The 15,692-nt window shown below is 34.9% G+C and overlaps 2 protein-coding genes and 1 long non-coding RNA gene across 7 annotated transcripts; 1 reads left to right on the forward strand and 2 right to left on the reverse strand.

Moving 5' to 3' along the window:
- Positions 1-854: 854 nt before the first annotated feature.
- Positions 855-5,082, reverse strand: LOC125217801 (uncharacterized). 4 transcript variants are annotated; one of them, XR_007175813.2, is made up of 4 exons: positions 4,973-5,082; positions 4,585-4,713; positions 2,227-2,354; positions 855-2,119 (listed from the first exon to the last, which is right to left on the reverse strand). It is a non-coding gene; the product is annotated as an uncharacterized LOC125217801 (long non-coding RNA). The 4 variants fall into 4 exon arrangements; XR_016134424.1 differs by adding an exon at positions 2,464-2,560 and having other exon boundaries at positions 855-2,354; XR_007175814.2 differs by having other exon boundaries at positions 855-2,354.
- A 228-nt stretch (positions 5,083-5,310) lies between these two features.
- On the forward strand, positions 5,311-11,302 carry LOC125217593 (COP9 signalosome complex subunit 7). Of its 2 annotated transcripts, none has more exons than XM_048119112.2 (9): positions 5,311-5,685; positions 6,584-6,659; positions 6,980-7,068; positions 7,700-7,789; positions 9,636-9,680; positions 9,779-9,849; positions 9,991-10,129; positions 10,508-10,616; positions 10,932-11,302. In XM_048119112.2, the coding sequence occupies exons 1-8, from the start codon at positions 5,527-5,529 to the stop codon at positions 10,580-10,582; spliced, it is 744 nt and encodes a 247-aa protein (XP_047975069.1). In that variant the 5' UTR covers positions 5,311-5,526; the 3' UTR covers positions 10,583-10,616; positions 10,932-11,302. The 2 variants fall into 2 exon arrangements, with proteins under 2 accessions (XP_047975069.1, XP_047975068.1); XM_048119111.2 differs by having other exon boundaries at positions 5,312-5,685; positions 10,528-10,616.
- A 1,723-nt stretch (positions 11,303-13,025) lies between these two features.
- Positions 13,026-13,460, reverse strand: LOC125221397 (ethylene-responsive transcription factor 1-like). Its single transcript, XM_048123516.2, has one exon. It carries the CDS (start codon positions 13,458-13,460, stop codon positions 13,026-13,028), a length of 435 nt encoding a protein of 144 aa, XP_047979473.1.
- Between the last annotated feature and the right edge of the window lie 2,232 nt (positions 13,461-15,692).

The raw sequence follows: 15,692 nt of genomic DNA on the forward strand, positions 1-15,692 counted from the left end.
TCCTTTTTGGTTATTAGTAATTGCCTAACTGGCCACATCTTATCTTATACTCGCGACAAAAAAATATTGAATTTCAGATTATCCAAGTTCAATAAATCAAATCAAATCAAATAATTATTGCAACTCAAAAAACTAATTGGATTAGTTTCACCGCAATTCTGAACTGTAACACATTTTAATTAGTTAATTATAGCAAGGAAAATTCTGTAAAACACAGTATAAATGTAGTGTACCCTTAGACTTTTACATTAATTAGTTATTCATAGCAAGGAAAATTCTGTAAATCACAATATAAACGTAGTATATCCTCAAAGACTTTTACATTAATTAGTTAATCATAGCAAGAAAAATTCTGTAAAACATGATTAAATTAATAAACCCTCAAATCTTATACCACCAATCCATATAGGGGTTTGTTCGATTTGTAAGAATGTATATTGAGATTAAATATGTATTGTGTTTGATTCATGAGATTGAATCTCACGACTCAATCCCAGACCGATAATCATGTGATAATTAGTTATAGCCAATTCACCAACTAAAATTATCTCACAATTTAATCTTAGATTATATCTTGGTACTATTTTATCCAGTAAACCGAACACCACCATAAATTATTCCTTCTATCAGCCATTGATTGGCTCAATTTATTTACCTCTATCCGCGAATAATTGCTCATTACTTTTCACTATTATTTATATTAATTAATCTTAAACTCCACTAATATTATTTCATTCATATTTTTAACTACTACTATAATTTAGAATCCACATTTAACAAACTTTTTTCTATTCGCGTTATATTATAGTATTTCTTAAAACCTGAGTCGAATCGAATCAAATCAAGCCAATTAATGGATAAAAAGAGAATATATTGTATCTTAGGATTTTTATTATCTAAATTATACATCCTCGGTACTCATCCAAACAATTAACTATTTTTTTGTACTAAGCCCAAAATCACAATACACTGCATCCAGTATGGAGTATTTTACAGTGAAGCAAAATAAAAAAAAAATATAAGTACCCTAAGCTTTTACTTAAACATGGAAAGCCATTCCAAAGTATACAATTTGTTTATGGAGATCTAGATTCAGCTTTTGATCCCTCTGATCAGCTAAGTACAGCCCAGTGTACCCATTAATTAAGACAAAAAGATTTCACATAACCACCAAACCTATACTACTCTACACATAATAAAACCTGCAAAACTACACTGAAGAGAAACTGTATTCAAAACAGAAAGGCCAGAAAACCTCCAAATAATTTCTGACCCGAACCTAAAAAGCTGCAATAATCTTCGTATGTTTCATTTATTTTATAATTTATAATTCTATCTCGCCCAACTTAGTGGAATTGCTTAGCATTTTAGTCTACAAGAGTAGAAACAAAAACAGTAGGGGTGTAGAAGATGACACAGGCTCCAATCCAAAGAAAAAATGATGGAACTAACTCTTATTTATCCAACCTAAAAAGATGAAAGTGCTACAGCCCCCACCTCTAAAATAAATTCTTTTGTCAGCATTAATTTTGTTGCCAATTGGCACAGCTGCCACTTATTGCAAGAAAGGGCCCAGCCCCACAAATTTAATTTGCCAATCACACCTCAAAAGATTATGTAGTATGCAACTATAGCCCCCCTTCCATCATTTTTAGTTCATATCTCAACCTTTGGATATCTCAAGATTTTTAACGTGTATCAATTCCATCATACTATAAAACAATAGAAAGTCTTTTGAAATTCAAAAGTGATCAAGGGCTTTTGAATATTTGGACATCAAGTGTAGGATGCAAGCCAGAAACTTCAAAAGCCCTCAATTAATTTGAAGATTCAAAATTCATTCTTTTGTTTCCATGACGGAATTAATACATACTGTATTAAAAAGGTCACGACAAAATCCGCAAGTTTTTAAAAGTGACAAAAGATTGAGATATAAATTGATATTAATCCATCTCTCTTGAACTCAAAGCAATCTGTACAGTGATCGACAATAAATAGCCTCATCTACCAATCAAAGGGTTGTTGGAGAAATACCTCTTAAACTGGAAATGGAGGATTCCACACAAACTTTCGTGTGCTCCAAATTAAGGGTCCCTACCACGTTGTATTTGCAAACCAGCTAGCAAAAAAGGGAAATGATCTTATTATTAGAGTCAAACTACGGTACGTATCGATGGATCCCACACATAAAGACTAACGAAAACGGTTCACAGACAGCAGCCCCACCATATTTGCTTCACGTGCTTCGGCCTTCATTGCATTATAGTACCTATATATCTCTTTCTATTCTCAAGTATCAACATGGATCTCTCTTCTTACATATTTCTCGTGTGTAACGAGAAACGGATCCAAGGCTGAAATAGAAAATGTGTAGATGAGATTAGCAGCAGACCCCACAAATCAGAATATCTCACTCAATTTTCTAGCAAAAAACAAAGTTGTGCAGGGCTTGGTTCTGACTACCATCCCTGGCTGATTCAACTATTTTCCTTGGCGTTATTGTAAGCTCTTCGAGTCTTGATTTTTTGGTTAGCAATCTTCTACTGAAGACACTGACATCCTATGCCAAACAGTAGCAAAGTATACTATTCAAAAGATAGTTTTGCCTCAGATAGGTCAAAAATGGTCAAAAAGAAATTGCTTCTGTTTAGGGGAAAAGCAAAACTTATATATTTGTTGCATCATGTAGCATTCTTTGAACTTAGTTAGCATTAATGCTTATTCGCATCCAAATAAGAGATGAATAACAAAAGGCAGATATAAGAATGCAAAACAACCACTAGGACTTCAGCAAAGATACTTCCTTGTAACATGGGATCAAAACAAGATGCTGTCCTTATGCCACTAGATACTTGGAATTGGAATCTCCACATATAAGTGAAACTTTCCAAAAGTGGGTATTGCATAGTTCCAAGCCTACAAGAAGTTTTTACAACATCAACTTACAACTCTTTTAGATGGGAGTATTTGTCACCTCCATTCCGTACTCATACGGGGATAGACCTAAGAAGTTAATTATGAAGTCTTAGAATCCCAAAAGTTTCTTTCATTTGACATCGTTGATAAATGAAACTTACTGTTGCAGTTATTCACTGGGCCAGGCAAAAATTCTGGCATGTCTAAAGCAGGATTATCTATCATATTAGCCGTTCTACTTTTCGTTACACTACCATTTGTCAAAGTCCTAAAGATCACAAAATAACACAAATTCATTCCTTGTAAGAGCAGTTTTTGAGATGCCTGTAAATACTCCTTCCGTCCTATAGAAATAGGCTAATTGGAGATGTCACGGGTTTTAATACGTAATTGGTAAAGTATGAAAAAAGAAGAAAAAATAGTTTAAATAGTATAAATGATAAAGTAAAAAGGAGAAAAAGTTTCCATAAATGGATATTGACTATTTCTATGGGACGGACGAAAAAGGAAATTCAGTATATATTTCTATGGGACGGAGAGTATCAAATAGGATGAAATTGTTGGAGCCGTAGGTCCTTTATGGAAAGAAGTAATGGGAAATGAGAGGTGGAACATAAATTAAATAATCTGCCACCAAAAATAAAAACATGGAGTGTTCTTGATCATCGAATCTTGGAGCCAAAAATCATGTGAGGCCTATTTTAGGATTATGTTAAGACATCCTAGCCATGAACCTGTGTACAGACTACAGAGCAAAACAACTATACCTGGGATCTAGGAGTGCAGACTCTTTTTGCCCCATTGCAACAAAATTTGTGAAATTGAAGAATTACCTTTTTGCACTTATATGTTCATTTCAATAACCTTTTTGATTCCCAATTTCGCCATTTATCTTTGATTTCTACTGCAAGCGAGCCTCTTCGTTATTTACCCAGTATTTACTTTCTTCTTTCCTTCTTGTTCTCTACTTTTAATTTAGCTTACTGATAACTGATAAGTACTTTTGAAGAACAAAAACAATTCATGAATGACTTATTTTGACAGCTAATGAAATTGGGAAATAAAAATAAAAGGCTAATAATCAAACTGAAAACTAATAAAAGCATTGGTAGTTTCTGGCCCTGCGAAATCGAACATGCATTAGATAAGAGGATAGCACTACAAGAAAAAAGATATAGAATCTTAACATTCTGCTCAATGTTGTGATATTAACACACGAGAATAAATCATGTCATACTCAACCAGAAGCAAAGTAGTCTAATTTATCTATCACTTTGAGAGAATCATGAAACACTATATAACCTAAAACTAGCTCGCACATAGATATTACTAGTTTATACGGCCACAAACATACACAGAAACATACAGGTAGAAGAACCTAGTTCTGAATCGACATACATTTTGCAATAACATTTTTTGCCATTTCAGATACAACTATTTCCTACAATAGTTTCTCAGGCAGAGGACTTCTCTATATGCGCAATAAAAAACACTAGGCCGCTCTAATAACTGGTAGTTGAATTATTTTGATGAGTTGTTGTGCAACATGCAATGCACATGAATGATCAATAGACTCTCAACAATCACACACAAAGTTCAAGCCAAAAGCACACATACTAATCATATCTAAAACGAACAATAAGCCCTGGAACATGAAAAGTATCAAACCTGGAGCTGTCTCCTGAGTCCTGCCACAATATTTGCCTTTCTCACTCAATGTTGAGCTGTGCTTATGAAACTGATACAATAACCTTCTGAGACGCCACATACCTCCGAAACAATGAAAATACTGTTCACCTATGGCAGGCAAAGCAAAACAACAACAAAATATGAGTAATACTATATGTTACACAATGCAATCCAATTAGCTGAATAAAACCTCTAAAATCCTAGATCACGCCACAAATTAACTACTGGTTATCTCTTCAGAGTCATTGTAACAAACAGTCTAATGCAATTATATTTTTCAGTGAAGATCCCAAATACTCTAATGTGCATTGATCTTAAAATTACATACAAGTATACAACTGACAGTAAATCGAGAAGAAAATCATACATTGATCCAGCTGACGGAGCAGTGGTCTTCGACGGGAGCGCCGGTACGGTTTTCGCCGTCGTATTTGAACAAAGGATTTTGAGAGGGAATGCGAAAAAAGGTGAGTACGTTTTTTGGCGGTTTCATTAAAATTGAATGACATTTACAGTGAAAATAAACACTATTTATACGGGCCTGCTCTATTACTTGGGCCTTAATAAAAAGCCCAAATAATGGGTCTATTTCACTTAACAATTGTTGAAGGACGAAAGTGATAATTTCTCATAGTTAAGGGGCCGAATTGGCATTTCCTAAAGAGAGAATTCGAAGAGAAACTCCTCCGTCTCAAATAAGGAATGGAAGCCACTTCATGATTCTTTTTTTTATGAAGAAAGGGGGAAATTTTTCTCTAAATTCCTAAACCCTAATCGCGATCAATTGAACACTGAATTTCCATTCAGCTATCATACCGGTGGCAACTTTATTTATACTGTACAAGTAAAGGAGATTGCTACAAGCAGTTTTATGTGATTTCACAATTTTCTGCGCATCAGTAGAAATTTGGCGCTGTGAATATGGACATTGAGCAGCAGCAAGCGGAGCACATTGACTACTTCTTGAAGAAGGCATCGATTCTGCAGGGCTCGGCGATATCGAGCCTCATCGTAGAGGCAACTTCCCATCCTTCCCTCTTTGCCTTTTCCGAGATTCTCGCCGCCCCTAACGTCATAGAGGTACAAATCATACTTCTTACTGTTATATTAAGGTTCTGGGTATTTTGACAGTAAATAGTAGGTGTTGTAATCTTAGGGTTTCCACTTAGATATGGCCTCAGACTATCACTGTGAGGGGATGTTTTTGCATTCTTTTGCACTATCCCTTAATTATATTAAATGCTGTTAAATAGCGGCTATGGCGGTGATATGGCACTATATCATATGGGTTAGTAATGAAAACGCCATCGCCACACCGATTTATGGCATTTTTCTGTATCGGCCACCATGCCCGCCACGGTCATGGCGCCATGGCGGTGTTTTACTGTAATTTTGACACATGGCTTACGGTTTATGCTTTATTAATTGTTTAGAGTTTTTGAATTTGATGTTATATTTTATTAATTTTCTAATTTTTTGAATTATATACAAATATATAAATATTATTTTATTTATTTAATTAATGACCGCCATATCCCGCCATACCGATACGCCATATGTATGTGTTACATTTCACTATATGTATTTGTTATCATTATGAGCCTCGGAGTTGTATTATCACTATATGTATGTGTTACATTTAAATTTTCAGTGTTTTCTTTTAATCAACTGTTTCTTGTTTGTATTTCTCTACCGGGGATATGGTGTCATAAAATTTGATTTTGTTATAAGAGATATTGAAATGAAGTTTTCATAATATTTGATTTTGTCATAATTATTTTTAAACAACTTTCGTTTATCACTCTCTTTCAGCTTATTAATTGATATCCCAAATTTGAAAATATTCACATGAATTCGTTGATTTTTTTCAACATGGTAGTATTGCTAACTTTTCTAGGATATTTATGTATTTATGCATGTATGTTTGTGTTTTCGTATTTTTTTCGCCCCACTCTCTAATGTGAGGAGTTATCTGCAGCTAGAAGGGACTGAGAATAGCGCCTTCCTTGACGTGCTTCGCATGTTTGCATATGGTACATGGAGCGAATATAAGAGTAAGCTTACAGTCCTTCTGTATAATTTTATAAGCTATCATCATTCTTCTCCTAGCTGACTATTTTGATTCAAAGTTGACGTGGTGGGTGGACTACTGACTCAAGCCAGCATTATAGATTTTCACTTAGCAATCTATTTAAACCTTGTTAAAATCTCTCCGAATGATTCAAGTATTTTGTTGTCTTGCACCTGAAGGATAGTGTGGGTTTCCCTCCCTTCTATTACTATATGATATATAGTCTCAGTCTCAACTCTCACATGGGGCTATGGAGTTGTTATCTTACCCTGAATGAACATTATGCTCTCTATTGTGGGACAGTTACTGCAAGTCGTCTTCCACAATTGAAACCTGATCAAGTCCTCAAATTGAAGCAGCTGACTGTACTTACTCTGGCGGAGACTAACAAGGTATACTTCCATTATTCTGCAAGTGTTTGTTAATGTAAAATGTTAGAGATATGTTTGCCAATGTGAGCATCTCCTCTTAAATTGGAAAGGGATATTTTTTAATGGTAGAATTTGGACAGAGCAAGATGGTTTGGCATAAAAAGGGCTGCACAAATTTAGTGATTGAAATTAGAATGATTTCTCAATTATGAGATTTTGCACGATTACATAATATGCTGATTAATTTCGTAACCTTCATAGCTTCATTTACATACTGGGGCTAGTGCTTATTGATAAGTCTCAGGGGCCATATATATCTGCCTGGCTGTTTCCTGCTATTATGCTTTGGCTCCTCACGTTGCTAGTATCAAAACTTGCATTCTAGTTCACATTATGTTGTGTAAGGGTGCGATTTCCTCAACTTTCCTATTGTATTATTCTTTAGCTCTATAGATTAGAATGATGGAGTAGTTTGTATGATAGAAATAGATATAATATGTATTCTGTTAATAAGCCAGTTTGATGATTTAAAAAAAAAACTTATCTTATGTAAATCATGTCAGTGATATCCTTGGCTACGAATTTTTTATTTCTTCCTTTTCCTAATGATATGGTTCTTGAGCATTTTTCTTGACCTTTGGGCTTTGTCTAGGTATTGCCATATGATTCGTTGATGCAGGAGTTGGACGTTGCCAATGTTCGCCAGTTGGAAGACTTTCTCATTAACGACTGTATGTATGTGGTAAGTTTTTTTTTTTCTTGTTTATACTTTATACCCAGTTACTTAATAAGGAAAAATTTGAATTTGGGGTTAAAAAAGATCCCCTTAAAGGGAATATTTTCTTTTGCTTTAGCCTTTATGTAATAGGACAGCGTTTTTAAACACGCCACATCGGCGTGATTAAGCACGCCAATAGCATTGGCAGTTTTCAAGATAAATTTCCTGTGCTGAATTTGAACAATTCAAGTTCGTCACAGCCCGACCCGTTTATGCATTATGGCAACCCAAGTTCGATCCCCACTGCCAACATTTCTGTTTATCTACCTTTTTCAATTATATTCACTTTTTAAATAGAATATTAATATTATTAGTTTACACCTATTATTTTATATTACTCCCTAGTCCCTCCGTCCCATAGTAGATGGCACAGGATGTTAGGAGATGTTATTTTGTGTGTTAAGTGGTGGGAGAAAATATAATTTTATAATTAATGTGAGAGGGAACTTTTTCCAAAAGAAGAAATGTGACATCTTTTGTGGGACAAACTAAAAAAGAAAGTGTGACATCTATTATGGGACGGAGGGAGTATAAAATTTGATAATTTTCAACTATTCACACATAATTATTTGTTTAGTTGTAGTAAATATATTATTCCTTATTATTAACAATGTATTTCTGAATAACATTTAATAAAAAAAAATAAAACAATTTAAAAACTTAAATAATATTAAAAAAATACTAGTACTTGTTTTCTTATAGTGATAATAAAGTAATAAGAAAAACTGGTAAATATCATTTTTAAAAAGTAAAAATAAATTAAAAATAAAATCAAAACAAAACAAAGGTACCCCTAACCAAAGGTAAATATTGGCTCTGAGGATCGAACCCGGGGTGTTTTTAAACAAATCAAAGGTACACCGAAACAATGACATTGGCGTTTTCCCTATTATAAATGCAAAAATGAACGTTCCCTTCTAAAGAAACTTGTTTCCAAAATTCGCCACAAATTCAATTTTTTTCTACTTATATTACTGGAGTCACTGAATATAAATGCTAGCTTGACAGCAGAGGCGGACCTACGTGTATTGATGAGCGTTTACTATATTATACATATGCATAGAGTACAAAATGAGTTCTAGCTTAGTTGGTTTGTGCAGCTGCCTTGTAACCAGCACAGATTAGGATCGATCCCCACCAGAACCATTTTAGCTTTTGGGCACATTTTTATACATTTTCTTATACAAATTCATTTCTCTTTTACACAATTTATTTTTATTATTCTCATAGTTAATTCATTAGCTACTAATTAATTTATTTGTGCATTTTTTATTTTCTCACTCTAGTAATTTTATGTAAATATTGTTATTATAAGATTATAAAGAGTGTATCTTTAGTTTATATTGCTCATTCTTAAATTATATATCTCCCATCATCCATCTCTATCTCGTAGTTCTCTAATGTGCTTGTCGGACTGATTATGACGTCGTTGACACTAAAAGTAAAGTATACAACATTATTAATCTCCTCCATTGGTGAAAAATATTCTCATTAATGGATGACATGAGTTTTAATTCGTAACAGATAAAGTATATAAATTAGGAATGACTTTCCATTTTTAGTATGAGACTAATTTTGGTAGACGGGCGAAACTATTTCTTTTTTGGAACGAAAGAAGTACTAGTAATTTGGACCCCCCGTGTCACTTGACAACATATCACTTTCTGTTTTGTCCAGACTTATTACGGCCCCTCTCCCCCACCCTTTCACGGGTTTTAAATACGTATATTTCTTATGAGTTAATAACTGGCCTGGTCAGATATAAGAATTTATGAGGATAATCTTTAACCTGTTGCTGGTATATGGACAGGGCATAGTCAGAGGAAAGCTGGATCAGTTGAGAAGATGCTTTGAGGTATTCCTTCCATACTCGTGCAGTTAATCTCTAATGTCGCTCAGGTTCTTACCTGACTTATAATTCATTTTTTAATCTGATTGTTGGTGGATTTATAGGTGCAATTTGCCGCAGGCAGGGATCTTAGACCTGGACAATTGGGTGGGATGATCCAAACATTATCTAACTGGTGAATGGTTTATCTTTAAAGCATCAAATTTTCTTGTTTGATTTATATTTTTGACTCAGCAGAAGGTGTATGAATATGGATTTTCTTATTGACTATTTAGCTTCTTAGAATTCTATTATATCTTGTTTTTGCCATTCATAGGCTCTCTACATCAGAAAATCTTCTAGTTTCAATTCAAGAGAAGATAAAATGGGGAGATGCTATGAGTGAGATAGACAAGAAGCACGCAAAAGAAGTAGAAGAGCGTGTTGAGGAAGTGAAGAAAACACTATCTTTAAAGGTCAGTCTGTAGTGAACTTTGTCATTTTACTTGTACGGTTTATTATTGTTTTTTGTTGCATGCTGTGTGCGTTCTGATGCTTGGTTATCATGATGCACACATAAAAGCTCCCTATATATATATGAGACAATCAACTGTTCCAACTGGAGACTTTGATTAACCAGATATGTGAATACATACATTGGGCTTATGCCGCTTATCAGATTAGTTTATTTTCTTAAGCTGGAAATTAACAGTGACATGTATGTGTTAGGTTAGTCCGGTATCCATCTCACTTATATGTTTGATGCTATTTCTAAATCGTACTTTTATCTGTATAAGAACTAGTTTATATACAGTCTCTGTATTTGTTGGTCGACGTGTCTTACGATGTGGCAGAAGTTACCAATTGTAAGCAGGCCGACGTTGACTTCCGAGGGCATGAAGAGATCTTTTCTGAACATGGTGGAGTGATGGACTTCGAGGAAGATCGTAGCCGCCCAAAGAGGTACCTGTTGGAATCCATACTTCGTCTTTAGGGTTCACCTATGAAATTCACAAACGTGTATTCTGGCATAATGTGCAAATAATCTCTTAGCTCAATTAAACTCCACATCTCCCTTCCCTGTTAATGCACATAATACCAAACATGTTGCATCATTAGAATCCCTGTTATGTTTATCAAGTAGCAATGAGCAAGCAGGGGATTAGTTGGGATTATGGCGAGTAATACGGTTTCTGATCATCATCTTCCTCAGAGAATCTCTTGCATTGCTTGATGTGATTTCTGGTTATATGCCTTATATGGGTTTATTGTTTGCAGGAGACGACATCCGATAGGTTGAGGAGGTATGGTGAATGGCTATCCTAGGCTGAATTGGTCACATGCCCTGCCAGTTTTTGGATACATGGCATTTTGATAAACGACATTCCTGCTCTATTTATAATGGGCCAAATATAGACTCCAAAATTTACAGTGTTAGCTCCTATTGCCTCACCTAATTTTCTGTTTATATAATGAGATGCAGTTCTAGTTTTGTCATGCGGCTGAAAACTTATATCGGTTTTTGTACTCAACAAACCTATGAAAATAGTTTTGACTTTCGAAATAGATGCTGCTCTGGTGAATCGATTTAGTGTGTTCATCTCTGTATTTGATACTCCCCTCCACAATTAATAATCTTTTGTTTTTTATTTTGATTTGTCCACAAAAATTAGTCCTTTTGTCCATTTTTAGTGTACTGAGTCTTTCTAGTGTGATACTTTTGTTAAAACGCTAGACTGATACTCCCTTTGTCCCATAATTAAGAGTCGATCTCTTTGTGCGTACGAGTTTTAAGAAATTTAAGTGGGTTGGAAAAGTTAGTGGCCACTTTTTTATGTAGGTTTATAATAAAATATGAGTAAAATGAGTTAGTGGAATGTGAGACTTATATGTCATTTAGGATAAAAATGAAATGTAGCTCTTATTGTTGGATAGACTAAAAATAGCAAAGTGTGATTTTTATTATGAGATGGAGGGAGTATTAATTTTTTTAGTCTAAGTGGTAACGACAAGAAGATGAGTCTGGACAATAAGCCATGCATTGAAGAAATCATCCTTCAATCTCTGTAAATAAAATGAACCTTTTTTTTCGAGAATGTATATAATGAAGAAATTAACGCACAAGATGTAATAGAGGAGTTTCTGATCCAGCTTCTTGTAATCAATATTTCCTTAAGGGTGTCTCCGATGGCGCCCTTCCCACTAGGACCTCCACTAGCCCTTCCCATAAAAACTGTCTGCCACGTCAGCACTAGCCCTTCCTATTCCACTGCCACATCACTAGCCCTTCCCACTGCACTAGGACTTTCCACTAGGACTTCCCGCAATAAATTAATAAATTCACAATTAAAATTAAAATTTACGGAATTAAAATTTCGACACGAGCCGTATTTACAGAGTTTTTTTTAAAATAAAAAAATAAAAAAAAATCGGTGGGACGTCCTACCCACGCCACAGTGGCGCCCGTCAGGTAGGACGTCGGGTTGAGGGGCGAGCCCATGGCAGGGGCACTCGGGACGGGCGTGGGCGCCCTTCCCGCTCCCTACGGCGGACGTCGCCGGCGGGCGACCGGGAGGGGCGCCGGTGGAGATACCCTTAGTTTCTTAAAAATAGGAACTTTAGAAATTGGCAGTGTTAGTGGATTTTGTGATCAGTTTGTTAAAATAAAAAAAAAGAATTTTTACTTTTAGAAAATAAAAAAGTATTTTATTGTAGATCAAGCACGTTCTAATTATATACTGTTACGTTCAATTATTTGTGAAAATGATAATAATATTGGAATGTGTTATGCTTAGAATTCGCCTGTGCATGGACGGTGGGGGCTTGTCTACACGGATAATGTAAATAATTACTCCTATATACACGTACATACAAACGTGGTTAGGATATTTAAAAATAATTGAGTATTAGACAAAAAGAATCTTCAATCCAACTTCCAAGAAATACTAGTCTAGAAAATTACTATTCCCAAATCCCATACAATACATATGTGTATATATAGATTGTAAATTAATTAAGGTAGATAAAAGATTGTAAGTCCACTGGCTGGCCTAGAGCTATATTGATTTTTGCACGTAAAATCCAACAAAATTTCACAGCTTCCTCGAATAGTAACATATTTGTATATCAATAGCATTGGATTAAGAAAATTAAGATTATGATTAAACCTTGTTCGGTTTGCAAAATTGTATCCCGGAATAAATTTGTAGTTCATGAGATTCAATTCTAGATGGATAATCATGGATAATTAGTTATGATATCATGGTATCATTTTATCTAGGAATCCGAATACCACCAAATGGTACATGATACATGATTGAATCATAAGTCATAACCAAGCATAATAGTTACTACTACATTCACGTAGTCTTTCTAACAGCCTGACCCGATAAGGTGCAGGAAGTTGACCCGGGCCCGCGAGCCGCGCATCTTGAAGGCGGCTCGATCGTAAGCCACGGCGGCCTCCTCCGGCGTCTCATACGTCCCCAGCCACAGCCTCGACCCCTTCTTCTCCGGATTCCTTATCTCCGCCGCGAACTTCCCCCACGGCCGCCGCCTCACGCCTTTGTACCGCTTCCACTCCACCGCCGGCGGCCTCGGAGGAGGAGGCGCGGCGATAACGTAGCTGTCGTGGCACAGCAGCTCGTCGACCATTTGCAAAACGTCGTCGTCGCTGAGCGGGGATGCACTGGCTTCGAAACCGAGGGGAAAATCGGAGTCGCTAAGGAGATAGGTTTGGACGGCGTGGAGCCAATCATAGTCGAAGCCATATACTCCCACATTTTTTGATTCATTTATTTGTTCCATGATTAATGTATATAGCAGATGATTATGCAGTTTGGATAATGGATATTGTGTTAGTGTTGAGTATATGCATATATATACTGATGAGGAGAAAGCTGACGTTCGATTATTGTTTTTGATAATGCTAAGTATTCATCACATTTAAATTTATTTTCTCGTTTTTTTTTTTTTTTGGAGAAACAAAGTAATTTTATAAATTTAAGATGTTTCTTCAGATACAACAGACAAAATATTTTTTGGAATAAAGATCAAGATCCACATCACCATGTAGTCCCCTAATCGTATTCTCGTTTCGTTGTAAAAACTATTCTCATTATATACATACCACCATAATATGTGTATTTATAAATTACAGTATATGGCATCCTTTTTTTTTATATAAATTACAGTTTACAACTGATGTCGAGAGGGCTCAAACTCGGCACCTATACATTGATGTCTAAGTTCCTTGCCGCTAGGACAAAGACTCTGGACACATTATATGGTATCCTATTTCTAAATTAAATTCATAAAAGTAAATTGTCGGGATAACCATGATTTTGGTCAAGTTCTAATCACTCATATAATTTATATAAGTTTAAAAATTGGTCATAACATGCAATTATGAATTTTATTATTGTTTTTACATTTTCCACGGAGAAGTAATCTGGTTTCCTATTTGTAATATGTTATTCATGTGTGACGCTCTCAAGTGTTTCAAATTGACATGTTTAAGCTGTGAACTAAGTCGGTTGAAAAAAATGATAGGAATAGGAGTATTAAAATTCATAAATGATCTTGTACATGTAGAATTTTTCAGAAGTCAAATGAAGTACACATTTTTTTTTCCAAATTAGATCTCGTGAAAAAATTGGACAAAATATTACTCCCTTCGTACTTAATAATTCATCACCGATCCGGTACGAATTTTAAAAAAGTAATAGAAAGTTAGTTGAAACAGTTGGTGGCATGTGAGTCCTACTTTTATATACTGTATTAGTTTTATAATAGAATGTGAGTATGTGAGTCCTACTTTTATATACTGTATTAGTTTTATAATAGAATGTGAGTGTGAATGAGTTAGTTATATATATGGACCACTACCAAAAATGATATAAATGAAAGGTCACAAATTTTTTGGGACGGACGGAAAATGAAATAAGTGAAAAAATTTCAGGAATAGAGGGAGTAAAATTTATGATGTAGTTCCTACAATAAACGTTGGTGACACCGAAAACGTGCCAAAAATATTTTGTGTTAAAATACTTGAAATTTGCATGGTAGTTGCGAATCAAGCTTAGAAATCAAAATCACCACGACATTAACATAGGAAGGATGGAGGGAGTAAAATTTATGATGTAGTTCCTACAATAAACGTTGGTGACATCGAAAACGTGCCAAAAATATTTTGTGTTAAAATACTTGAAATTCGCATGGTAGTTGCGAATCAAGCTTAGAAATCAAAGTCACTATGACATTAACATACGATTGATTTTGGTTAATCTGACATCTTTAAGGGACGAAAAAGACAATCTACTATTTTTTTTACGTTTATTTTTAATTTCTTAGTTATCATTGTATTTCCTTTTAAGTTTCTATGGTTTTCTAAACACTTATAATTTCTAAATAGTAGATGTGTTTGTTTTGACGGTGACTTTGACTATTTATAATATTATTATTTTTTTTCAAGGAATTAGGGTTTCTTTGATAACATTAGTTATACGTTTTTTTTGTCACATAATTCATGATTTTAAAATAATTTGCTATTTTACGAGTATAATATAGAGTTAGAATTTCAATATTAGTAAGGGCGTGTTCAGGTTTTTGAATATAATCAGTTTTGGTGCTATTTCGGGTAGATTTCATCCGTTCATTTTTATGGAATTAATTTTGATCGGCCCGAATATATTGCCAAAGCCCGCACTGTTCCTATTTGATTTACCAAAATTCAATTCTCCGTGTGGAGCTGGTATTTGAAAACTGGAGTGAGCTGTAAAGTCATAAATCAGTGCAAGATTACTTTTATACCCCCGAACTTAATTTCCCACCTTCCAGCTTCACTTTCCCAAAATGCTAGTTTCATCTGAACCCTCTCATTTCCTCTGTGCGGCTGGAATTTTTGGGCGGCACACTCAAAATACCAATTCGTCGTGACTTTTGACGCGGAGCTTTTTTGGGCAGGCGACGGAATCGGTTACACAAATAGTCTCCCGATTAGTTCACAGGTGTGTTTCAAATCGGTTACACCATTTCAGA

This window comes from Salvia hispanica, chromosome 1 (genome assembly GCF_029641045.1).
Source record: "Salvia hispanica isolate PSC_SH4W2 chromosome 1, Shi_PSC_v1, whole genome shotgun sequence".
Taxonomy (NCBI): Eukaryota; Viridiplantae; Streptophyta; class Magnoliopsida; order Lamiales; family Lamiaceae; genus Salvia; species Salvia hispanica.

Coding starts and splice junctions, on each gene's coding strand:
- LOC125217593 (XM_048119111.2), top strand. CDS start 5,527: ATGGACATTGAGCAGCAGCAAGCGGAGCACATTGACTACTTCTTGAAG. Junction 5,686..6,583: donor CCGCCCCTAACGTCATAGAG/GTACAAATCATA, acceptor AGTTATCTGCAG/CTAGAAGGGACTGAGAATAG. Junction 9,681..9,778: donor AGTTGAGAAGATGCTTTGAG/GTATTCCTTCCA, acceptor GTGGATTTATAG/GTGCAATTTGCCGCAGGCAG.
- LOC125221397 (XM_048123516.2), bottom strand. CDS start 13,460: ATGGAACAAATAAATGAATCAAAAAATGTGGGAGTATATGGCTTCGAC.